This window comes from Crinia signifera, chromosome 4, assembly GCF_055691185.1.
Source record: "Crinia signifera chromosome 4, ASM5569118v1, whole genome shotgun sequence".
Taxonomy (NCBI): domain Eukaryota; kingdom Metazoa; phylum Chordata; class Amphibia; order Anura; family Myobatrachidae; genus Crinia; species Crinia signifera.
In genome coordinates, this window is record NC_139220.1 from 38,717,461 (window position 1) to 38,744,952 (window position 27,492).

The 27,492-nt window shown below is 45.1% G+C and overlaps 1 protein-coding gene across 1 annotated transcript in view; it reads left to right on the top strand.

Moving 5' to 3' along the window:
• Window positions 1–27,492, top strand: part of VWF (von Willebrand factor) — a 208,853-nt gene that overhangs the window by 161,962 nt on the left and 19,399 nt on the right. Inside the window, exons 44-49 of the mRNA XM_083181600.1 lie at window positions 2,103–2,228; window positions 3,187–3,370; window positions 3,781–3,821; window positions 6,430–6,546; window positions 8,440–8,538; window positions 10,616–10,744. Of these exons, the coding sequence (XP_083037726.1) occupies window positions 2,103–2,228; window positions 3,187–3,370; window positions 3,781–3,821; window positions 6,430–6,546; window positions 8,440–8,538; window positions 10,616–10,744 (696 nt within the window). The remainder of the gene's footprint in view (window positions 1–2,102; window positions 2,229–3,186; window positions 3,371–3,780; window positions 3,822–6,429; window positions 6,547–8,439; window positions 8,539–10,615; window positions 10,745–27,492) is intronic.

Genomic DNA, 27,492 nt, shown 5'->3' on the forward strand with positions numbered 1-27,492 from the left:
TGTGGAAATTACGTTAGGGATTATTCTCTGGAGTACCCTTATTTGGGAAGCCTGTGTGTTTCCTTGTGAAACCTGCCATTGCTGTAACCTGAGAACTGCTTTGCTGTAACCTACAGTAGTAATGTTAGAATTGCCAAGCGGTTATCCTGGTATACAGTCTACCTGCTACAAATAAAGAACCAGACTTTGTTTCAATCTAGTCTATGCGATTCCTTGTCACACTTTCTTATCTATAAAGGGGATGCTGCTGTGTCATCACAAATTCCAGCAAACCCAGGCACCCAAAGGTGCCAGGTAATTTGTTTTTAGGGGAGGGGACTGGGATGAGGGTAAATAATGAGTTGGTCTGGTGCATTAGAAATGCTGTTCAGGCCCACACTTTCCTAAAAGCTAAGAGCTAAATTCTAGCTAGAATCTTATTGGTTGCTATTAGCAGATCATGACGTCTAATAGGTCAATTCTATTTCATTCTAAAAATGAAAAGAGGTGTTGTTGTTTAGTGCAACCAATCATCAGTGATCGCGAAAACCCCAAAAAATCATGGGTCCCTGGGACCCCTCACTTACAAAAATCGGGGTCCTACTTGACCTTTTCTGGGTCCCTTCCCCAGCATGGCACATACAGAAGCCTCCTCCTCTCTTCCATATGGCATATACGCTGAGCTAAGGGCACCCCAAAACTGTGGCTATTGTGGGTTGGTGGGGGGGGGGAAGGGGGTAAAATCAATAGGCAATTTACCCACTCACATAAAGCAAGATACACATATACTAGAAAAAGGCATAATGTCGGAATAGGGACACCTGTGCTGCACCAATCAGGATTGTAAAAGTAATGGCAGCAGGAACAGGAGGGATATGGTTAGTGAAATCCCAGCAGAGTCTATAGGCTCCTCTCCTACAGGCAGCTCTGCCTGTTAAGAGTTAATTGGTGAGCTGCAGCCTCTCTGTCAGCCATGCAGTGAGGGGAGGAGGGGACAAGTGGGCCAATAACAACCAGCACTCAGAACCTGGAGGAGGTGACAGTAACACACAAGAGAGCAGCACCGCAAGGTAGGAGAGGAAGAGGGAAGTCTGCAGCCCGAGTCCTGCTAGCAATAAATCCCCTTACATGACAAAGCCAAGCAGCCTGCTAAATGGACCACGCACCCCTCTTACCTCTACTTCCTGCCCGGGTCTGCTCCATCCTCACTGTCACACCTCCCTGGTTCTGGCCCCCAATGCTAGTTTCAGTTCCTCGTGCTCCGTCCTCACACCAGCCGCAGTTCTGTTCCCCTGCTGAGCAGCTGCTTCTGGTGTTGGCTCCAGCCGGCTGTTGTTTAGGCACAGTACAGGAGCCAGCTTACGCGGCTTCCATGCACTGCTGCCTATGACTCTGCGGTGACAGGGACCTTTTCATTTTCACGCCCAGCAGATGTATGAAGCGGCCGTAAGTCACGCTGTGTCTTCTCCACGGTCGCATCACAACTGAGGGGGAAACAGATCCCTCCGCCCTTGTCACACATATTAACATGGCGTGCAAGCCGAAATGGCCATTCATAAAAAATGGGTCCCTGGTGCTCCAAAGTGGGTAAAATACTCGCTATAGCGAGTATTTGCGAACCCTGAATCATATTCTATCTATCATTTCCCTATTGAATCCCAGAAAATGACATACATTATCTGATTGGTTGCTATTGGCAACAACACCTCTTTATTTTTTAGAAGCTTTAGTACTTTTACTCCTAGGTATTTCAATATAATAGATTTCAAAATATTTAATATATCATTTCTCTTTCCTTCTTGGGGACACAGGAGACTGGGGTATAGCAACAGTGCGAGGATCCTGTGCATTTAGAATCAGTCATTTTGGCTTACAGGTTGGCCAATGGAGGAATAGAGTTGGGGGGAAGGGGGGGGGTTTGTCAAAGCTGCTGATTGGAGAGTGCTAAGGCTCCTTGCACTACTGCTGTACTGCAGTGCTAATGTCCAAAGGACCCAATAGAATAAATTGTCAGTATGTAAAAAGTCCTATTTTACTTTTATAAATATACTGTACTGTAGCATACCTTCATAAATGTATTAAAGCAAATTATATTGTTATGTGTTTCCTTTTTCCTTTTGTAGGCCTTCAAATATGTAACCAAGGAAGATGAGTGCTGTGGAACCTGCAAAAAAGCAGTGTGTGAACAGGAGGTGCCCTATAAGGGACGAAGGGGAGACTTTGATGCTGGTGACACTCAGTACTATTCAGTAAGTGTCCTTTAGCAAGACACGGAACCCTATGGGATCCCAATGGTCTGGATCCTGAACTAAAGTACTGTTCTTGCGGTCAGCTGCCCGCACCCTGCACCCGCAATTTGCATGGGAACGCCCAGCCCCAAGCACCCGACCCGCACAGACGCACGCCATCGGTCCGCCGTGCGAACGCACAGGGAATGCAAAGGGATTAGAATAACCCCCATAATGCAATGCAAACCATTACACACATATGTTATATATCACAATACAGAGCCTTATGTAGTGTATAGAGGAGATATACTATAATACTTACACTGAATAAGTTATATATCACAATCCATCATACATTACGATCCTTATGTTATGTATAGAGGAATGACACACAGCATAATACCGACCCTTATGTAAAACTGTTGGATGTGTCTGTTGCACAGGTAAGAATCACATGAAAAGATTCAAAGATACATCAAATTCTAAATGAATTCATGTACCGTATGATGGGGTGTGCTACCATTGGACAATATTGGATTAGAAAAAACAAGATAAAGAATGTCTTGTAAGTGGTGCACTTGTACATCACTAACAGACATTCTTTTTTCTTGTTTTATTCAGACCTTTATGTGGTTTATAGAGTAGATATAGGGCCTGATTCTGGTTAACTCGCAAAAGCAAATTTTATTAATGGGGCAGATGTAACATGTGCAGAGAGAGCTCGATTTGGGTGAGTTATTTTGTTTCTGTGCAGGGTAAATACTAACTGCTTTATTTTTACACTGCAATAGAGATCTCAGTTGGAAGTACGCACCTCACCCAAATGTTACTCTCTCTGCACATGTTACATCTGCCCCACCTGCAGTGCACATGGTTTTGTCCATTAAAGAAGGAGTTTGCTTTTGCGAATGATCCAGAATCAGGTTCATCGTACTATATTAACATTTTGCACAAAAATAATTTTTGGGGGTGATTGCAGGTTGGTGCGCAGTGGAAGTCTTTCTCTGACCCATGTATTATTAATGAATGCACCAAAGTGAATGGAGAAGTCTTCACAGTGCAGAGAAATGTGACCTGCTACGACGTGGAGACCAGGAAGTGTCCACCCGAGTACAGAATGACGTGCCGGCCTGGACCAGAATGCTGTCCCATCTGCACGTGCGGTGAGAACCTACTCTCTCTCTCTCTCTCTCTCTATCCCCATGACGTACTATGTAGGCCAATCAGTGTGGCGGCTATCACAGTGTAGCCGTTGTCATTGGACATTTAGGGTGGACAAGCGCATCCAGTCATAAGGAACTATTGGTATCTTGGAGTCATGAGGTGATTCATATCTCAGTGACACTTTTAGTTCCCAGTGAATAGATATACTCGCTGCCCAATGCCTGCCTCAGCTATGTTGTAGACAACCAATACATTGGTTGGATTGATATCTGCACTGATTTTCATTGCAAGCTGCAAGTATATATTGTTTGAAGGGTTGCAACCATTAAAGTAAATGTCTTGTTTTTTTGTTTTTTTTACTATTAATATTATTTGAGAATATAATATTTATAATATATTTGTTTTATAGATCCCATACCCGGTTGCTATCGCAATGGAACGATTATTGGGGTAAGAACAGTGACTGATATATATGTCTGTCAGAGTTCATCACTTGACCACTTATCCCCTCCCACTTTAAGCTTTCCCCACCCACTAAATGTATTATATTATTATTTATGGTTGTAGGGGGCTGATTCAGAGGTTGATGCAATAGCTACAGAAAGACACAGCGACTATGTTAAAACATGGAGAAGCAGCAGGAGGCGTCTATAGTAGAAAGACATCCACACAGGCTTTTGTGATGTGCTGCTGTGTCTGAGCTTTGCCTGTGAGCTGTCTTATCCCAATTCTCGCAGGTAGCATGTGTGCTGATATTAGCAGCACCTGCACAGGCAGAAACACATCTACAGTCAGGGTGTTGCTTAGTCCTCAGAGCTTGAGAGAGAGAGGAGATGGCGGCAATCACAAAGGACGCAATATTGTAGGAAAAGGACCCTATTTATCCTAATATGTTCACTTTTGTGGTTTGACACATCAGTTATGGGGTTCTGTTACCACTAGACAAACATATCAGACAAAAATACAAGAAGAAAAAGCTGTCATATACATGGTGCACCTACAATTTATAAAATATAACTTTTCTTAGTATGTACAGTAAGTTAAAACTGCAAAAAATAAAACGACAGGGTGCAAAGGGAGAAAAAAGTAGTGTAGTAAAAATAAGGCGGCGGACTCACAGTGCACTATATATTAATATCTGTTTATTTATCTGTCCTCCGGCGTCTTATTCTTTTTCTTCTCGTATTTTAGTCCTCAGTGCTGTCTGCTAAGAGGACCGGAGTCTGTAGTCACCTGCAGGGTACACAGATCCCTGTGATGTAACTTACCAGTTATCCTTCTGTTGTACATACTTCCACTCGGAGTCGTGTAACACCATGTGGTTCCACATACTCTTACATTGGGTGCCGAATGACTCACTGACAGTTGGGATTCCGACGGTCGTTTCTCTGACCTCACAATCCCGACTGTCAGGAGACTTACATGGGCTATTTTCAGTCGTGGGGGTCCACAACCCCCCCATAGAGGGAGAATAGAATAGCGTGGCTTGAATGCGCTTGCTCCCCCTGTTGGGCTCCTAACAGTCAGGGTTCCGATATCGGAGAAACGACCAGAAACCAGAAACTCATACCATACCCCTTACCCCTTACATTACATATATGGTGTATACTCCACAAGCTGGAACAGGCCACGGGACGGTGACACAGATAATAGCATGCTTTCTTCCTCCAAGATAACAGACAGCGGGTACAACCATACAACCTCGGTAAGCAGGGGATTTGCAAAGTCTGTCACATGATGCTGGAAGTAGGGATTCCCATCCAATGGTGTTCCATCTACCGTTAGCTGCCATCGATGGTAATTACTGATACAGCCATCCTGGAGCTATGTGCACACACATACATTGGGCATTCCTACCAGCCAGTACTATGTATATTCTCACATGTGTGAACCAGACATTGCTAGTAGACAGGAAAAAATATGTAAAATTTTTTTTTATAAATAAGATAATAAACAATAGAAAAATGAATTCATTAATTGGGCTGAACCTGCCTTTAAAGGATGATAGAGATAGGAGGACAGAATGCAGCCCAAAACCCAATATTCAGATTCAACCCGGGGCTTAGATCGGATCCTCAATGGGGATTCGGACCGGGTTTTAGTTCTGTTCGAATCCATACAACTCAGGTGGATTCGTATTTCTGGAGAAATTAACCTCACATCTCTATTATAAGATAGGGGATTTTTTTTTTTATAATGTTCCAGTATTTAATTTCTACTCTCGGAGTCCTCAAACACAACATGTTTTCCTGGCGGACATATAAAAATGATTTGACATTCAAACTTGACTGAAATGTTTGGTAAAATCTGCTCCAATGTAAACTACCTGGCAGGGCGGCTTAGAAATTAATCTTTTCAAATGAAAAATAAGGTTGTGCACTTAATAACACAGGGCAAGGGAGTAATTAAGATTGGCAGCAGATGTTTAGTTGCTAGGAAATGACATTATATTCCCAATAGTCAAGTGGTCTCAGGTGACATTCAATGTGCAAGTGGTTACTCGGAACATACTGTGTCCCTCTCACTCTGTGATTGTGGCTTGTACAACAACAGAGTTTTTAAAGACACTGTACATGTTATATCCATAACCATTGTGTTATATAAATAGATATCAGTTATCTTTTTTTGTATTTCTTGCTTATTCCACACAGATTTGTACACATTTGGCATTCCGACCATTTTACATTACTTTATTGAAGCACACAATTTGATGAAAGTGGATTATCTTTGCATAGTAGAGACGGACATTTTATGGACAGAGCCAGTACTCAGCCAATCAATTCACTACAAACTGGTGACATCATTGAGGGATGAGGCTAATGCCACTGGTTCTTCCTAGTCATCTGATTCCTAGTATTCTCATTGACATTGGTTCCGGCAACAAAATGGCTTCCCTCTTGATTTGTGTTTGCAAAGAACCAATAAATAGAAATGTTTGGTAGAATTTAACTCTGCTTTTTGACATTTTTCAAAGACATACAGCTTGGTTGATATGGTCATAGGTTATCACACAGTCTGTGTGTAATTTGTGTCTATAAACATATTGTTTTCTTTTCAGCCTGGAAAGACATTAATGTCAGACGAATGTAACTCCTGTGAGTGCCGTGTTTCTCGAGGTCCTGACCCAATATATACACTTTCCTGCAAGAAAATCAAATGTCAGCCTTGTCCAAAGGTAATTGCCATGTATGAAAGCCACTTGGAAGTGAGGAGGTCTTTGTGCACAGGCCCTGACTCTGCATTTCTGAGCATGGGCAGAGGCCGTACCCATTTCCCCCTCTCAGCATGCTCAGATCTCAGAGCAGTTTAACCAGGACTCTGCTATTTTTGTCTGTGGGCCTCGGCGACTGGTATTCTGGGGTGTTACGCTCAGTAGCATGGTCTGTGGCGCAGTATTTGCAGGCTCAGATATGGATCACCATACAGCTTGTCCAGGTTAAAACAAACAAAATGATGCTTTAATATAGCACAGTAATAGAAAGTAAGAAACATCCTATCCCCCATTAAGGTCATTGCTTCTTGAATTTTTGTGTGGAGGCCTGGAGCCCCATACGCCCCATTATTAATCTGACCCTGGGCCCAGCCCCATTTGACCTGTATCTCCAGAGCACACCCCTTTTTAAACTTAAGTAGGAGGGTCTCACCAGCACCACGTAGCCTCATTCTATCAGTGTGGATTATTAGATAGACAGTGTCTAGATCAGGCATGTCCAATGGCCCTCCAGCTGTTGTAAAACTACAAGTCCCATCATGCCTTGCCACAGTTTTTCTATTAGGGAATGCTAAAACTATGTCAAGGCATGCTGGGATGTGTAGTTTCACAACAGCTGGAGGGCCACAGTTTGGACATGCCTGGTCTAGATAGACAGTCAATAGGTCTACCCCAAAATGTCGGCATGCAATAGGTCGACAGGGTCAAAAGGTTGACATGGGAAAGAATGGTGGTCAAAATGTCGACATGAAAAGGTAGACACATGAAGAAGGTAGACACATGAAAAGGTAGACATGATTGTTATACAGTTTTTTGGTGTGAATGTTGACAATCAGTGACATAGACCCCCAATTAGTGTAATGCCTACCCTCGCGTGGCTCGGCATGCTTTGGGTTCTTAAAAACAAATCATGAAAACTCATGTCAACCTTTTTCATGTCAACATTTTGACCCGGTCAACATTTTTACCCCGTTGACCTATTGCATGTCAACCTTTTGGGCTAGACCTATTGACTGCCTGTCTATCTAGACACTGTAGGTCTATCAACTGGAACCACATTTCATCACTGTACTGCATATTATAGTATATTAGCGTTCTAATGGTGTGTACCCATGGTGCCGGCATCTGCTGGCAGGGGAGGAGGGACGGCGACGGGAGGAGGTGGGAACCGGGGCCATGCTGCATTGAGCAGTATGGCACTCATTCCGAGATAAATACACTGTGCTGTGCGGTCTCTCTCTACTGTCGGTTCTGATGCCACGGGGCGGTGCATCGGGATTGAATCGCGAACGGCTGCGGCTAAACACGGGGGGATCTATAGAGTTGCAGACTGAGTGGTAGATGTATGAAGCAGTGATAAGGGAGGAGAAGTGCTAAAGTGCCTGGTTATTTATCACTGGCAAATCAGATCCTAACTGTCCCTTTTTAAACTCAGCCTGTAACTTAACAGTCAGGAGCTGATTGGCCGGTGATAAAGTACCAGACACTTTATCACTTCTCCCTTATCACTGCTTCATACATCTACCCCTAGGTTCCAATGCATATATATATATATATATATAGACAGTGTCCATATACAGTCAGTAGGATGACACTATATGGCCGACAGGTTCAAAAAGTCGACAGGTAAAAAGTAAACAGTCCTTAAGGTCAACAGGTTCACATGGTTCACAATGGACAATACACATATGATCCACACAAGTTTTGGGGGGTTCTTCACATATTTTTCAACCTTTGGACTTTGTGCCTTTGATTTCCAATCCACCCCTGCTGTGCAGTACCATCAGTACAAAGCATTGGATGCCGTATTGTTATCTAACTGGATATATCTGTGCTAAATGACCGGTTTCTTTACAGAGATCAGTGTTACAGAAGGTGGACGGAGCTTGTTGCGGGAAGTGCATACCAACATCCTGCACTGCCACAATGCAGAACGGAACACAAGTCAACTTAGAGGTCGGTTTTCATCTCTAGTTCCTAGTCTGTCAGAATGTTAGCGCCTGTTCTCCACCACCAGACCCAATAGCTATCATGGTGGCAGTGATGGTGCCCTCCTCCATCCTGTCAACCTTGGTATTGCCACCTGTTATCAACCAATGGTTCTCCCATATGTTTCCTCACTTGTTCTGACCTGTCCTCTCTCATCCTGGTGGTCATAAACATCCCATTTCTGATCTCTCCAATCCTGTTATCCCCAAAGTTCTTAGTCTCTACTCCTTATTTAGTCTCTTCCAATGGTATTCTTCAAATGCGGATTGCACAATAAAGTTGTGTTGTGTCTCCGTGGGTGCCAAGGGGGATGGGTTATGGCATTCCTGGACCTGCCTGACAAGGCAGACAAGAGATTGGTTGCGCCATGGTACTAGGGGCAGGGCTATTTTTGTGCAGGCTCTAGCAGGAACTGTGGCCCTTATTCTAGTTCACTCTTTCTGACAAAATATTTCTTAGATGGACAAAACCATGAGCACTGCAGGTGAAAAACCCCACCCAAATCTAATTATCTCTGCACAAGTAACACCTGCCTCACCTGCAGTGCACATGGTTTTGTCCATCTAAGAAATATATTGTCAGAAAGAGTGATCTAGAATAAGGGCCTCAGTTCCTGCTAGAGCCTGTACAAAAATAGCCCTGACTAGGGGGCATGGCCATGTTTTACTATATTACCAGCATGCAGCCAATGCAAAAAAACAGGTCAGTTGTCAAACATTTCCTATTATAAGAGTATACTTAAACAGGACAAGAGTTGATATATATATATATATATATATATATATATATATATAAATAGATACAATAGGGCAATCTCCTCAATAAAAAGGAAAAGATCTACTAAAATATAACAAAAGCTCTCACAAGAAAATAAAATCATATATTATGGCTATGGAATTGTTAGTGCAGGGATACTCAGCCACGCCAACGGTTACTGAAGTTCTAGGGCAGTGGTTCTCAACCTTGGTCATCAAGTACCCCCAACAGAGCACGTTTTCCATGTCACCTGGCAGGTGCACTCATTACTCACTGACACATTTTAACAGATCACAGGTGGAGCTACTGTAATTATTTCACCTGTGATTCTGTGTGGAGGCCTGGAAAACGTGGCCTGCTGGGGGTACTTGAGAACTGAGGTTGAGAACCACTGTTCTAGAGCACAGAACACTTCGCTGGCCAGACCTAATATAGTAAATAGCTCAGTCTTTATAACCTCATTTGATAAATAGCAAATAACAAACCCCATATTGTTAAATGAGACACGTCAATACACATCTGTCCTCATTCTGGTTGACTCGCAAAGCTGCAGATTTCGCAGCTTTGCAAGTCAGTTAAATGCCACCTGCACGAATGCCCGCCATACGCACGCCGAATTCTGCATAAACATCCATTCGCAGCATCCCCTGTCCCCGGCACCCGCATCATCTGCGAATTACCTTGGGAACACCCAGCATTTCCATGTCCGCCGGCCCACGCCCCCCGTCCACACTACTGCATGCGAACCGGCCGGCGAATAATCAATTCACCTCGCCCGCGCGTACAAAGAGGCTGCACATACGCATAAGCACTAGCTAAGCATCGCTCCCCTCTGCGAACACACAGGCGGCCGTATGAATTAGAATGAGGGCCATCAGGAGAGTTCCCAGGCCAAGAGACAATGTAGAATGAGCATTAGCTGTGGCAAAAACCCAGATTATCACCAAAGGAGAGGAACATGGGAACTGTGGGGCTGATTCAGTCCCGAATTCTGTCCCTTCCCCGATGTTCGGGGTCTGCGCATGTGCAATCATGCCCATGCGTAAACCCTGAGAGCGACGGTATTGGTGAGTTTCACACTCACTGAGCCATTTGCTCTGGGAAGGGAAGGCCGTGGGTGGGCTGGGGGCGGCAGCAGGGCATCCTCATAAAAACTCTTTTTACCAAAGGTGAGAAAAATCATTAGATGGTCAGGCAATATACACTGCTTAGCAAACCAGTCTGAATCAGGCCATGTGTGAGGGTGGCGATGTGTAAAGTCGTGTATGACAATGTCCTGTCCTTGCAGCTCAATGAAAGCGTACAAGATGGCTGCCAGCGCTACTCCTGCAAAACAACCAAACAAGGAGACTTGACGGTGGAAGTTAGAGTGACTACATGTGCCCCACTGAATGAACAAAAATGCTTGGCCGATGGGGTGAGTGTCCATTTATATGATGAAAATAGTTAGACTTGTTTTTGAAAGCGCTTAAAGCAATGTAGAAGAGCAATTTACAAAATTGGATGCATAAGTAATAGGGGTTCTGTACATTAGGTTGGCAGTCACGGCGTCAATATAATAATGTACAAACATTTTGCAGATGTCATCCGCCGGGGGTGCACAGGCACCTCCTAATGACCAGCACCCCCTGAATGTTTGCAGCACCCCCCCCCCCCCCAGCCAAGCCTGAGAGAGACGCCATTGATTGGAGCGGTACAAAGTCAGGTGCAGAGCAACCTGTCCATACCGCAGAGAAAAAAACTCTACCACTCAAAATCAAAAAAAGTCTGATGAGTTTATTAAACATTTTACTGATATAAAGAGTAATGTGCGACCTTGTGGAGGTTAGAGAGCCGCCCATTCATCCAGTCACTGAATTGCATCAGAATGCCTATCACTGCAATAAAGCATTCCAATTTTAGGTGCGTTTTCTTATATGTCCTGCAAACCTAAACGGTGTTCTGTTAGTTTGTGATTAAGCATAAACATGTGTTCTAACCAGTGCTGGTAAAATAGATGCTCCAATTAGCACGTTCCACTAACATCACATAGTATATGGCAGACTGTAAGGGGGGCAGGGGCCCCAGCCCAGCCCAGTGCCACTCAGCAGGCTATTGTGATGTCACAATCATGAGGCTATTGTGATGTCACAATGGCACACTGCCCTATATACAGGCCAGCTAGTCAGTAGTTAGTCATTTGTGGTGATATTTTGAACCACAGCGCTACTCTCTGAGTATTTAGTGACTATATTGTTGCATTACAACTGGTAAGTCTATCTTACCCTTATATTAAACACACAAAGAACTTACCCATCGGGTCACCCTTCGGGGAATTTACCCAAAAGATGGAGAATGATCTTCAGCTGCTTAAGATCTTCTATTCCCCACTGCTAAGGGAAAGTTTGCCTGAGATCATTGACAAGATGGCATCTGAGTAACTGATCTCCACCATCGATCAGCTAAGTGATGCCCTGCGTTACAAGGACCGGTCCAGTTATGAGACACACATAATCTTGGACTTTTTCTGCCACATTTTGGAAACAAGGAAGGACACAGCCCAGCTGTTTACAGAACATACAGTGCCCATCGTCCTAAGCACCATGCTGGAGGCTGACCAGACAGGCAGAGATGACACTTGGATTACAGCAAGTAAGGTCCTTTACCATTTAGCCAATAATTACACGCTGATTACCATCTGGGAAGTGCAGACCTGTATACAGAAGTCCTCATGCTTCCCTCCAAATTCAGCACTTACCACACTGGCCGCTATACTATCATATACAAGTGTGCCGCTCGGATTCCTGGGTTATATGTTGCCGGAGATATGTACTTTCATGGAATCTGCAACAGATCTCTGCACCCAGAGAATTCTGGCTATAATAATTCACAATGCTGCACTGACCATGGAGTGTATTGCTGTGTTAGAACCAGGAGTAAAGGAACATTTCACCAGAGCCTGTGTCCTACTGAACACCTGGGAAACAAAAAGCAGGAATATCCCTTATTATCAGGATATAATACTGGCCGCCATAGTCCAATTAGAGTCTATGCTGAAGGACCCATGCAGTACATCTATGGGTACAGAGAAAGGAGGACCACCACTTCTTCCTTATGGACCAGACAACATCAGTCCACCAGCTCTTACTGACGCAGTGTACCCACAATGCCAATCTGCTGATGACTATGTTAAAAGGCTTGTGCAGACCGGGCACTGGAAGGACATGTTGGAGCATCTTATGCCTTTGTGGAAATCTAACAACATCCACAATAAAATGACCATCGCCAGTATTTGTGCAGCCCTCCTGGCCTGTCCAGATTGTGTCACTGGACATGTTTATGATGTGGTCATTAAGAAGATGCTAAACAAGTTGGATGATATCGATACCAACATTTGCATGAAAATACTTGAAGGCATCACAAATTCCACCAGAGGATCGCCAGACCAAGCCCGCAGATACAGAGATATATTCATAACAGCTATTCTGCAAAAAATCAAATTGCGGGACATGAAACTGCTCCCCACGCTGCTAAACACATTACTGGCAGTAGTACGGCTGAGTCATCATAAGACACGGAAGACATATGACGAAGTCCTCCCCCACATCATAAGACTTATGGAATTTCGCCACCGTGACATCAAGCTGTATTCAACTATACTGTTTGGGGAGATAGTTGACAGATACAGTGTGTTCCCATGGAGTCCCATCAAGAGGCTGATTACAGAACAGCTCCCCTCACTAATGATCCAAGTTCAGAGCCAGGACACGGACGTTGTGTCTGCTGCAGTGGTTTGCATCAATCAATGCCTTCCTCACCTGGGCTGCAAGACCATGAGGCTGGAAGAGGGCAGCAACTGGCAGGACTCCAGATACATACAGGCGATTTATCGTAAGCTGGCAAAGAAACATCTTCTTAAGCCAATGCTGCTACATGCAGTAAAACATCTGGTCATATCTTTGGATGTTTGGCCCACAGTCAGGCATATTATTGCTATGAAGGATTATATATCCTATGAGGAGCTTACCCCAACAAACTGCAGAGACTTGTGGCGCGGACTACAGAGAGCACATCTCACAAATTGCCACGATAGACCGGAGGCCGTCAGAAGGATATCACAGGATCTTGGACAGAAATGGAAGTTTCTATTAACAGTGAAAGGCATAATAGGTCATTATATGGGTACATATGACCCAGAAACACCACCTGATAGCCCCAACAACTAAGCCCCAACCTTCATATATATATACCAACCATACACATATATCTCTTATATATTTAGCCAGATCCGTCACTCAAAGCAGTGTGGCAAACGGTGGGCGGGGTTACACGGGTGATTGACAGGCCCGTCCACCGTCAGCCACACTGCAAAACCTGGCCACTTCCGTAATACACACCACCCCCCTTGGCCTCTGTTCTCCACACAATCCGCCCCCTCCTCGGCCACTAACCCCGCCCCACGGCTACACACCGCGCCCCCCCCCCACACACACACACACACATCATCCGGCCGGCACACAACCTCACACACTACCCCAGGGTTGCATACCCTGTACCTATTGTACCGGTTTTCTAGCCTTCAGGCTTCAGCTGCAGCGTGTCGCCTCCTTCCATTTCCTGCACTTCTCTGTCTCAGCCGAGGAGGCTAGGGGGACTCTTGGAGTTGTAGTTTCAGACTGCCGGCTATTCCCCAGGGAGCCTGAAGGGGAGCCGCCGAACCAGACTACAACTCCCAAGGTGCACCAAGGGAGGACACGGTCTCCTCCTGCTCGGGGATAGACGGGAGAAGAACTTCACTTATGCATGCTGTTTGTCAGTCAGAGACCTGATCGATGCGCAGCGCAGCAGGAGAGGACCAGCGGGGCAGGTAAATTATTATGTTCAACTCACACACGGTGGGTATTGAAACTATCGGCAAGACCACGCCCCTTTTCCCGAAGCCACGCCCCTCCCGGATTTTTTTTTTTTTTTTTTTGTACCGAATTCTGACCCTCACATGTTGGAGGGTATGGGGTTGCCGACCCTCCCGCATTTAGCGGGAGTATCCCGCTTTTTGATCCGTTCTCCCGGTCTCCCGGGAATCTATGGGATCCTCCCGCCTTTTAGGCTGCCTGTCAAAAAAAAAAAACCCCAGTGACTGCGCATGCGCAAGTTACAAAGCGCAGGGGCTGACGGTGACCTCGCGGCTTTCCTATTACATGCCGGCTGGGGTTCTGTACTACCGGACGTGGTCAGGTCACCGTCATAGCCCTGGCAGCGGCAGCACAGTGACAGCATGGGGCAGACACGGGAGCAGCAGAGGGCAGCGCCGCAGAGTACATGGTAAGCTAGCGGCAGGCTTCCCTCCTGCTTCTCTCCCTCTGCTCCCCGCTGTTTTCTTTAATAGGGCTCGGGCTCAGCCTGTCTCTTCTCCCCCCCCTCGCTACAGACCCCCACGCTGCCGCTGCAGCTTCATAAAAATTGCTCCCCTCCCCAGTCCCCACTACCTTATAACATATAAGGTGCAGGAGGAGAGGAACATTTCTTTTTATAAAGCAGCAGCGTTGTGGAGGGAGGGAGGGAAGAAGGAAAGATTTTCAAATTTGCAAAATGTACCTATAATGTACACTCTGAAATGTACTTTGCATAGCTCCGCCCATGGCCCGCCCCATTTACATGCCGTAAATGAGGCGGGACCATGGGCGGAGCTATCCAAATTACGTTTGAGAGCTCCCACGCCCCCTATTTCCTCTAACAAGCTGCTCTCTCCCGCAAAGCCCAGCTCAAAAGTCGGCAAGTATGCACTACCCACCCCCTCCAAGCCCAACACCCCCCCTATGGCCGCCCATACACGGCCAGCTCCAAGGCTACACACCGTGCTCCCCCCCACCATACACTGCCACCACCCCCCCCCCCCCCCCACTACACACCGCGCGCCCCTTCCCCCTCACTCTCATAACAGATGTAGTTGCTAACAAGCACCACTCCCCCTCTCAGCACAAACACCGCCATACCCCCCGCCCCACCAAAGCACAGCACGCCCACACCCGCACCCCCTTCACCAATAAGCCTGCATCTCCCTCGGCCCGTCCTCACCACCCCTTCCAGCACTACACGCCCTGATACTAGCTGCCCCCCCCCCCTGCCCTCACTGTCGGAGATCCCGTCCCCCACACCCGCCAGCATCACTCAGACGCACAGCCTTGCCGTGCGCCCGCCGCTGGCACCTTCTTTACCCAGCCAGCCAACCAGTGCCTTCGCTCTGTCGGAGGAGCCGTCCCCCCACACCCGCCCGCATCTGTCACAGACACACAGCTCATTGCCGTGCGCACGCCACAAGACCCGCCCCTGCCCACCCACTGCCGTCTCCACATACCCGGCAAATCAAGACATTGCCATGCGCCAGCCGCTGCCCGTACACTGCCATGCTCCAGAGGAAGACCCGTCTCCCAACACCCACCAGGATCTACAGAGCCGCACACTACATTGCCGTGCGCCCGCCACTGCCACCTTAATTACACCGCAAGCCGCCCATAGATGACGCAGAGCAGCACTCTCCCGGACCCACGGACTGCTGCTGACCACCACTGCACAAGACTGTAAGTACTATGCCATCCACCCCATACCACTACACCACCATGGGGTAGTGGGTGCCATAATATGTGTGCTAAAGTAGTAAAACAGCAGCTACCCCTTAAACATTACCGTGCTGCATTTACTACTTTAGCAGACGTATGGCACCCACCACCCCATACCACTACACCACCAACGCCTTTTCTAACACAACCTCCCTTAAACATTTCATCGCACACTATATTGTGTGCGTTTTGCCACACACACACACACACTTATGCCTCCAATACTCACAACTACTCACACACCCCTCCATGCCTCCTATATTCACAACTATACACACACCCATCCGTGCCAACAATACTCAAAACTACACACACACACACACACACATATCAATACACATGCACCTCACACTACTTCAACTAACACATCCCCACATCTATTTACACTCTCCACCCCGTGCTGCCACCAATCTTCACTCTCCAACACCATATGTAAGTACCACCCAGCAGCCCATACCACTACACATCCCCACATCTATTTACACTCTCTACGCCGTGCTGCCACCAATCTTCACTCTCCAACACACTCACAACTACACACATATACACCCCCATCAATGCCTCCAATACTCCCAACTACACACACACCCATTCATGCCTCCAATACTCACAACTACACACACCCATCAATGCCTCCAATACTCACAACTACACACACACCCATTCATGCCTCCAATACTCACAACTAAACACACACACACCCATTCCCATACATGTCTCCAATACTACCAACTCACTCACCCACTCACCCACACACACACACCCACCCATCAATGCCTCCAATACTCCCAACTACACACACCCATTCATGGCTCCAATACTTCCAACTACACACACACCCATAACCATACATGCCTCCAAAACTACCAACTACATACACACACACACACACATCTATGCCTCTAATACTCCCACCTACATCACACACCCTTCACACTACCTACCCTATATCTCTATTAACTCCAGCACCCTACACCACTCACTAAACCTCACATTTTACATTCACATCTGCAATACGCATGCACCTCGCACTACTGCACCTAACACATCCCCACATCTATTTACACTCTCCACAACCTGCTGCCACCAAACTTCACTGTCCAACACCATATGTAAGTACCACCCACCACCCCATACCACTACACCACCAACGCCTTTTCAAACACAGCTCTGCTCCCTTAAACATTTCATTGCACACTATTTAGTGTGCGTTTAGCCACACACTCACTTATGCCTCCAATACTCACAACTACACACACACATCCATGCCTCCAATACACACACCCATCCATGTCTCCAATGCTCACAACTATACACACACACACACAGCCATGCCTCTAATACAAACAAATACACACACACACACCCCCATCCATCCATGCCTCAAAAATACACACACCCATCCATGCCTCCATTACTCACAACTACTCACACACCCCTCCGTGCCTCCTATACTCACAACTACACACACACACACATCCGTACCTTATATGCACTTTCATTAAAAAACATTTATGCTCTCAAATGCACTGTAAGCACATTATTCAGCAAATTACACTACATTTCACACTCACATATATTCCTACTTCTAATGGGGCAAAGCCCCTCACGACGGTGTGAAGAGCGCCCGGAGGGCGCGATGAATCACCTAGTATATATATATATATATATATATATATATATATATATATATATATATATATATATATATATTAGAAATTGCAGGTTCTGATTTACTCTGATCTACTCTGATTTCAAAGCAGGATCTTATTGGCTATCTCAAATCACATGACAGTTGTTGATAGTTGATAGCCATTAAGATCCTGCTTTGAGATCAGAGTAAATCAGAGTAAATCAGAACCTGCACATCTCTAATATATATATATATATATATATATATATATATATATAATATATATATAATGTATGATCTCCTTTGGAAGGGCACCTTGCATAATGTAATCTGAGGGCACTATTAATAAATATCCTGTGTTATTTGCAATAATCAGCTTTTCCAGACTTTTTTATTCACTGCATTTGCGCCTTTGTATTCGTCTGCATTTATGAAATCAACCTCTTTTTAATTAGTGTGGGTCCTTGCGTTTGCGGTCTACATATTAGAATATAATAATTGAGAGAGCACACTGTGAGGATTAATTATTTAATGATAGCAAAATTAATTATTGTAAAAAAAAATCTATAATTAATGAAAGCATATATTCAACACCTTTAACATATTAAATAAAACACAGTTAATTACATAATTAGATCCACTGATACAGGGATAATACCATGTAAAGGTTCCTTTAAGCTTGCCTCTTACCTAAGGCGAGCTCAGGGAGGACAGAAACCTCCCATGGCGCAGAAGGCAGGGCTGGCAACAGAAATCTTGGGGCCCTGTACACTGATATTTCTGGGCCCCCTAATCCCAGAACTGCACAACCCTGCAAATATAAATTTGCACCCTCCCATGCTTTACAAAGAGACTGTGTGTACCCAAGGTTGCACGCTGAAAAAAGGTATATAATGCACATAGCGGTAATGCCCCATATACACATAACGTGTCCGGTAGAAGCAGTGTTGTAACAAGACATTTTGGTGCCCTGTGCCTAAAAAGGAATTGCTGCCCGCACACTCATTAAAAACAGGGTCAGTGTGCGCAGAAGGCACGCCACAAAAAATGTACACAGTAATGCCAATTACACATTATGCCACAAACCGTAATGCCCATTACACATTGTCACCCACCGTAATGCCCATTACACATTATGCCACACATCATAATGTTTATTACACATTATGCCACACACCGTAGTGCCATTTACATTATTTTCACTACTGCTGCTGCTATTCCGCCATATCCCCTGCAAATTTCTGCTGCTGTGACTCTCCTATTCCACCATACAGTATCTGTACATTCCTGCTGCTCAGTGCTGTGACTCTCCTATATGACTTTCTCATTCCATCACATCTCCTGCAGCTGGGAAATGTTTCTGATATAGCCGGCAGACTGGGAGCGGAGGTGAGTGGAGCGTGTTCCTGCTCATCTCTCAGCAGACCCTTCAAATGTGGCGCCAATTGGAGCTTGTGACTGCCGATGCGCGGGCTCTTATTAGCTGGCGGCCAGGAGCATGTGAAATATCAGCTGCAGTACAGGAGGGGCGGGCGCCGGGGATATGGCTGGTAGGCGCCTCATGGGATCCCAGTAGTCAGCAGAGGGATGCGCATCTCTGGCTTGGCATCCTCGCTGTACATACCGGATCCTGGCAGCCCCACTAACAGCCGCCTCCTCATCTCCGTCCAGACCAGGACTGACGATCAGACAGGCGAGCGAGGGGGAGACATATCAGGTTGCCCTGCGGCCGGGAGCACACATACTAGGCGGCCGGGCACAAATAAGGCCGGGGACATACATCAGGCAGCCGGGTGGCTGATTACATAATTGATGCCAGAGCCATATTCTGGGGCCCCACAGATCGGCGGGGCCCGTCACAGTTGTCCCCCTTGACCCCCCCTGTCGCCGGGCCTGGCAGAAGGGCAATGGAAAGTCTCTGGTACAGTAAATGGTCTTTTTCTCATTTGAGGGGTGCTCGAGGTGTAATACACTTCTCAGAAGGAAGGTTATGAAGGTGGATGATGGTATGAATTAAATGGAGACCTTTGCCATTGGCATGATTTAATAGTGTTAAAGTTGTTATACTTTCACATCGATGGTGGCACTTGAGCGGTTCTCCCGTGTGTCCCTGTCGATGTGACAGCTCAATGGAAATGATGGGTATAGTCCTCAGTGAGAGGGACGGGGGAGAAAGGAACCAGGGCGGTAAAGGAGAAGGTCGTAAGTCACTTGCACCATCATGTTGGAGTGGTAGCCTATACCGGGAATGATCTATGCCGCGCTGAAGCAGCCGCACCTCCGCTTCTCTCCACAGGGGTACACCACCAAGCACAAACCACTATCATGCAAAATAGTGCAGGGAGATCGCCGCAGGTCTCTCACTCAGTGTTGCAGGTGTGTGAGAGTTATCCAAAGGCAGAAGGGCAGTCCAGTGACAATAAATTCAACAGTGGCTAATGAAACAGGACAATATCCTCACTCTTGATGCGTTTCTCCGTCCAAACGGTCTGACGGTTTCCTCAGAAGATGGGCACTATGATAAACAAAACCTAGATACAGTACATTTATATATGTCCATATTAGGGAGGTTAGGGAAACACCTGAAGTGGTAGGTGGGCTTGTATATTTGCCCCTCAAAAAGTTTTAAAACCCTGTATACACTAGACAACAGGCTTTACCGCCAATATCAAATTATATTGTGCCTAAACAATATCATCAGTGACGTCACCCGGCCCCTGCTGCTAGCATGGCTCGTTTATGATATAGTCAACATCGACCATGCAGCACAAACGTAGGGAAAGGGGAGAAGGGGTTATTAACGATGTGCGGGACCCTGCATCGTTACCGATATAGAGCATACACACTAAGCGATTTTTTTTAAAGATTTCGCTAGAAAAGGCCAAAATAATTAGAGATGTGCAGGTTCTGATTTACTCTGATTTACTCTGATTTCAAAGCAGGATCTTATTGGCTATCCCAAATCACATGACAGTTGTTGACAGTTGAATGCCAATAAGATCCTGCTTTGAAATCAGAGTGAATCAGAGCCTGCACATCTCTAAAAATAATCAATAATGTCTTAAAAAAATGACTAGTGTGTATGGGGTTTATGAACCTCAATTTTACTCCCTGCTAAATTGTAGAGTTTATTATAAGTGTTCTGATTATCAGTGTTGTTAGGGCATGCCACCACCCCCTCCCCCTACATTAGGAATAAAATAAAGCTTTCATGCCAGCACCCCCATCCCCCCACAGGAATAAAATATTTCACACACACACACACACCTATATACAAAACACCTGTTTTGTACATCTTTAAAACATTAATATTGCCATACTGCTGGTACCAGTCACAATATGGGTAATACATAACTGTCGATATTTGAAAACCAGTTTCAGGGAGATTATAGTCGGTATTCAAATTTTGCCCGGTGAGCTGTTGAGGGGCGGGCGTATATGTGCTTAAATGTTTATTGCAAGATATTTCTATACAGGTTGAGTATCCCATATCTGAATATTCTTTATCCAATTTATTCCGAAAACCCTACATTCCAGAAAGTGAAATTTTATTTAATTTTTTTTGCTAAAAACTCACTGGAGACATTTGTAACAGCACTACTGAGGGAATATGTAACTGGTACTATATATGTGCAAGACAATGATTGCTTGGCATTCAAATTCAATATCTGAGATAGTACACAAACTTTGTTTCATATTTTGAAACCTTGTTTTTTGAACAAATACAATTTATTTGTGTGCGTTTCATGTGGTTGATGTGTTTATACAGCATAAACGCAAGATACTTCAAAATACATCATTGAAATATAAAATATTCCGAAATACGGAATAATCCATTATCCAAAATTCTCCTGGTCCCGAGCATTTTGGATACGGGATACTCAAACTGTATAACATTATTAACTATATTTTGGAAACTTTAGTAAGTATTGGTAATAATATTGCTGCCTGCAATATTGAAGTTATTTGATTACAAATATTTGCTGTGATATTTATTTATTTTCACACCCAGCACAATATGCAAGATAATAAAGGTGATGCCTATGCAATAAATTCCAAATACAATTGAACCTTGCACAAATTCTTACTCCCATGATCATCTCTTGGTAAAAATTAATTTTCCACTTTGTTTTGTCCGTTTTTGTGTTTAACTAAAGACCTGATAGACCAAGTGGTTCTTATCTGACTACAAGCTGTTTATTTTACTGATAAAACATTTCTCAGACTCACCCATAGCTTATTCCCCATACACTACAAATATATATCTGTCGCTGAAGTTGGATGCAACTTCCCTTACACTCCCCCTGGACTTTCCCAAAAGTGGTTCCATATTATTTTGTACTTTGGTGTAATTTTTGCACAGTGACGTAACTACAACCTTTGCGTGCCCCCCCACCCCCCGCCAACATTTTGGCAGCACCCACCTGCTCCCCCCCCTCTGGTAAAGTTAACACACACCCCCGCATTACCCTTCCAAAACTGCTTCAGTAGTTTCCCGCACCCTGTCTGCAGTCCCGGCTCCAGCTTCTAATGAAAACGGACCATCACAAAATGTCCGCCCCCATATAGCAGACAGGGCTAGAGGCACTGGAAACATCAGTCAAACTTTCTGCAACATATCGCATATGATATATTGCATGCACAAAAAAGCACTCCTTTTTCCATCCGATTCCGATATATCACAGGTGCAGACCAAGCAACCTAGGGGCTCCTATCCAATACTCACAGGACCGCGCATCGGATCGAATGGAAAATACAACTTTTCGGATGATATATCGATCCGAATAGTCATAATCAGCTGAAATCGTGCAAAATCGTTCTATTGTACAGTATGTGGGCCTTAAGGAGCATTATCAGACACTGAGATAAGAAGACTTCTGTTACGCAATGTTCTCTGCTGTAGGGGGACTAAGAGGGGGTTGCTGAGAGTGGACATTAGGGATTGCTTTATTCTGTAGAGGTGAATGCTTTCTTCCCTGTTGGGGACAGTGAGACAAATGTACCAAGCTGCCGTGTTCCAGTTGAGTTTGCTCGGCTGGTTATGAACGTGATTGTTCTGTTTTGTGTGAGAACAAGCAGCTTAGTTACTAAATTACTAAATTCCCAATTAGAAATTCCCAATATAGTAGCTTGATCTTATATGGAGCTATAGAGACCATCGCGGTCAGAGAGGTCAGGGGGTCTAGGTTTAACGAGGAATCATAGGGCGGGGGTAGCGATTGTACATAGTGTCTGATTTGCAAGTACATGAAGAAATCTAAATTAGAGATGTGAAACTTATCAACCAGTGAGGCAAAGGATAGCACAACACCCCCCGGGTCAAATACATCCCTGATTGATATTATTCCTTTTGTTTGCCATGAGACAAACTTTGCGTTATCCTGTGCATCCGGGAAACAAGGATTACCACAAAAGGTAAGGAACCTGGAATGAGCCGGGTGCCTTTTCAATAGTTTGTTTCCAGACCACCATGCCAAATATGCGCTCCAAAATAGCGGATGTGCCTTCGCCTCCACAGGGAGTACAGATCTGGGCGTATGTAGTAAGGCTGACAGGGTATAGGGTCGAAGAGAGTCCTGTTCTAGGCCAAGATTAGTGTATGTAGACCGTTCCAGAAGCCAATCCCAAATATATCTAAAGGCCGTGGCCCTCGAGAAGGCCCTAATATCAGGTACCGCCATACCCCCATTCTCTTTGTGCAGTTTTAGTTTAGGCAATGCTATTCTTGGCTTCCTTCCCTTCCAAAGGAATATTGAAAACATTTTCTCGCACTATTTAATATCAGATGGTTTGGGATACATCGGGAGCATTTGTATAACATAAGACAATTTAGGGAAAATTATACTCTTTAGTACAGCAACCCTACCTTGTAAGGAGAGTGGCATGTTAACCCAGGACTATCTATTTTTTTAAAAACCGGTGTGTAATTTATTGAATATAATTTATTTATCTCTGAGGTTATCAATATTCCCAAATATTTCAGCGAAGGGCTATTGAGTTTAAAGTCAGAAAGTACAGAGGGGGGAGAAGAAGAAACAAGTAGAGATGCGGCAACATTCATGGGGAGAAGTTCCGATTTATCTGTGTTCTATAACCAGCCAAAGAGACAAAGTTGTGGATCAGCTGCATTATAGCCGGAATTGAAGTCAGAAGGTTACTAAAAAAAAGCAGCATGTCGTCAGCGAAAAGTGCGAGCTTCAGCTCCCTTGATGCTACATTGATACCAGTAAATTCAGGTAAACCCCTCAAAGCAATGGCCAATGGTACAATAGCAAGCGCGAAGAGAAGTGGGGATAACGGACAGCCCTGCCTTGTACCCCGTGTTAGCTGGATGGGATCTGGTAAATACCCATTACAGACAAGTCTGGAGGTGGAGCCCGAATAAAGGGATTTCAAAATACTAATCAGACTATGTGGGAAGTTAAATTAGGCAAGAGTGTGGAAGATATGGTCCCAAGAGACCATATGAAAGGCCTTTTCAGCATCTAATGCGAGGAGGAAAGAGGCCTCGTTAGTTTCATGCGTAGACAGCCAGTGCATGGTTGATATTACTTTTCGAATATTGGACGTGGAATGCCTCCCCACTATAAATCCCATCTGGTCTGTATGGACTATGTTTGGGAGAAGGTGTTTAATATGATTATGGAGGTAAAAAGGTTATAGTCCACATTTAATAGGGAAATGGGCCTGTACGGTCCTGGGAGATGTGGATCACGGCCTGGTTTGCGAAGCAGCCGTATAATAGCGTCATTGAAGTATTTCGGTACAGCTCCAGAAGCAATTATATTGTTATAAGCCGCTGTCAATTGGGGTACTAATCTAGTTAGGAGTATTCTATAAAATTCCCCTGAAAAGCCATCTGGGCCCGGGGACTTCAATGGTTTCAACTTTTTTATAGCTGCCTCCACTTCTTGAGGGTCTATAAGAGAACACAGCCGCGAGGTCTCATCCTGCGTAAGGCTGGGGATCCTGATATGTCCCCAAAAAATTGTTCATTATCACTATCTGGGGGGGGTTGTGAGTAAATATCTGCATAGAAAGAGGATAACACAGTAGCAATATCGGAGCCAGCCCCCGCCACAGAGCCATCCGGGCGTCTAATAGTTTGGATAATAGCTGGTGGCGTAGTTGCTTTTAAAAAACTATATAAAAGATGACCAGTTTTATCACCGAATTTGTGAAATCGGTGGTCTCTAAAAAGAGTGTCTGTCTCCCATAGCCGCCAAAAGAGCACCAAAACTAAATTTAGCAGCTGCATAGGTTATTTTATTAGGGGGGGAATGGGATTGTTTATAATTTTGGTATGCCACCGATAGATCCAATTGAAGGGTCTTGTATTTAGCGACCGATTTCCTCTTTTTGCTGGGAGACATATTGAATAATGCGGCCTCTAAGAACCGCTTTTGCCGTCTGCCAGAAAAGAGTCGGATCACCATCCAAAACCTCCAAGTTGTCCATTTTGAATTCTTCCCAGAATATCTCCAGCTTATTACGAAAGCCAATTGAGGAAGCAAGGTGTGAAGGGAATCGCCATAAACGAAAGTTGCCCACATCCAGAGAAAGGGAGAGAGAAAACCAGATAAGTGAGTGGTCAGAGAGACACATTGGCTCTATCTGAGCTTCCAGGCAATTTGATAGCATACCCTCAGAGACAAGAATATAATCTATTCAGGATAAAGTCCCATGGGCCGCCGAAAGACATGTAAACTCCCGATCTGTAGGGTGTAGCGCCCTCCAGGTATCTAGAAGTGCTAGCTGTTCAGCCAGAAAAGGGACTCCTATCTTGGTCGGGGTTCTGGCATATGACCTGGCGTTGGTGTCTAAATATGTGGACGATATTACATTGAAATTCCCTCCCAGAATAATCTGGTAGGGGATATATGGTTTCACAAGTTTGTCAAAAGATGTTGGAAACATTTCCTTGAGCCTGAATTGGGAGCGTAAATATTCATCAAAATATACCTTCCGGGTCGATTATGGTATTTGAAACTTCAATGGGTAGACGTTTCTTAGCCAGGATAGTGACTCCACGAGCCTTAGAAGAAAAGGGGGCTGAAGCTAAAACTCCCCAACCCAACATATTTAGTTTGGCACACTCTGATTCGAGCAGGTGGGTCTCCTGCAACATTACAATATCAATTGCGTTCTTATTAAGATACATCAGTAGCTTTTTTCTTTTTAACTGGAGAATGTATACCTCCCACATTCCATGAAGCAATCTTAACTACGGATATACTTTACAAGTAGAGTAGTAAACCACAGAAGACCAGGAGCACATTACACGAGACAGGGGAGGGGGGTGGAGGGGGAGAGGTAAGAGGTGAAAAAACAAACCATAATATATAGGGTGTTTAACCAGTAAACTCCCATGACATCTATCTTCAAATTGACTTCCCATTGTGCTGAGACACAATTTGAAACAATATCTACTGTATAACCAGTGGCGGTGGCCCCTAACCAGGCCCGCCAAGTCCTTATGCAAAACAAGATAAGAGCAACCATTGATGCCTCAATCGAGGCCTCTCCTTGGTATTCACTGCCTGGAACATGTAGAACAGAAAATGTAAAATAAAAGCATCCCCATACCGCTAAAAATTAAAGAGGACAGCAGATATATAGCTTCATATCTATATCTATCGCCAGAGGCCTCAGCACTGTAAATCAATTAACTGCCTTGAACCTTCTCTCCGCATTCCACATATTCAGAAGACAATGTTAAAATAAAAAGTAAGGAGCAAGAGAAAAATATATATTACTTCGGCCATCCTGGGGCTGAAATAAAGAGTGAAAAGGAACCAAAAATACAATAGTCAGTATCGGCCCTTTTAGAACCAATCTAGACTACTTCAGGCCACAAACATAAAGCAGCGAAGAAAGAGGCAATCCCTCCTGTGTCTAGCTGTATGTCATAACCTCATTCCACAGTATCTTCATGGTGGCGGGAAGATTGTTCCCGCAGGTAAGCATCAGCATCATTAGCATTTGTAAAATCAGTATAGGAGGATCCATCAAATATGCGCAACCGAGCCGGATACAAAAGGGCAAATTTTCTCCCGGACTGTGCCAGAGTGGAGCATGCAGGTTGAAATGCTTTTCTTGCACGTGTAAGCTCAGGAGAGCAGTCTTGAAATAGTAACAACTTAGCGTCATTCCACGTCAACTCCCTGTTACGGCGTGACGCTCCCCAAATCGCCTCTTTATTAACATAGTTAAGGCACCACTCGGTCTAGTGTTAGTGGGTGTGGGCATCTGTCCTGTTCTATGTGCTCTCTCGATGACAAGATCTCCACAGATGTCTGCTATACCAAGTAATTCTGGGAGAGTCTGTTTTAGAAAAACATATAACGCAGGTCCTTTTAATGATTCAGGAAGACCCACTATACGCAGGTTGTTCCTGCGTGATGTGTTTTCTAGGTCGTCCAATTTAGCCCAGACCTGCACTTCTGATTTTTGTAGTGCTGCTGTGGAATCCTGTAACTCAGACAAAACTTTTCTCCAGCTGTATGTTCTACATTAGATAGCCGTTTAGCCAACGGTTTGTACTGACTTTTAATGTCAGCCACTGCCTGCTGTAAGGCTGCAGCATTAATCTGTGCCTGCTCTGCAAATAGGGGCTGTACAGTCTCTCTGACAGCCTGTACAATGTCCCCATATGTGAGGGGGCGCGTGGGTGCATCCAAGTGTTCTACCTGTGGGGTTTTGTGCCCCCCTTGCGGCTGTAGAGCGGGGAGATGTACCTGTGCGAGCGTGATGGTCGCATCCCCGGGGTCTGTGTATGGTTTGGCGGCCAACATGCTGTTTGCCCGGCATGTTGGAGGACAGGAACCTGTCCATATGCTGCAGAAGCGAGCAGGATTTCTGGGGAGCCTGAACGGCGGGCGGCAGGGTGAGTCTAGAGACTCTAGCAGGGCAAGGACTGCGGGATGGTCACGGAGC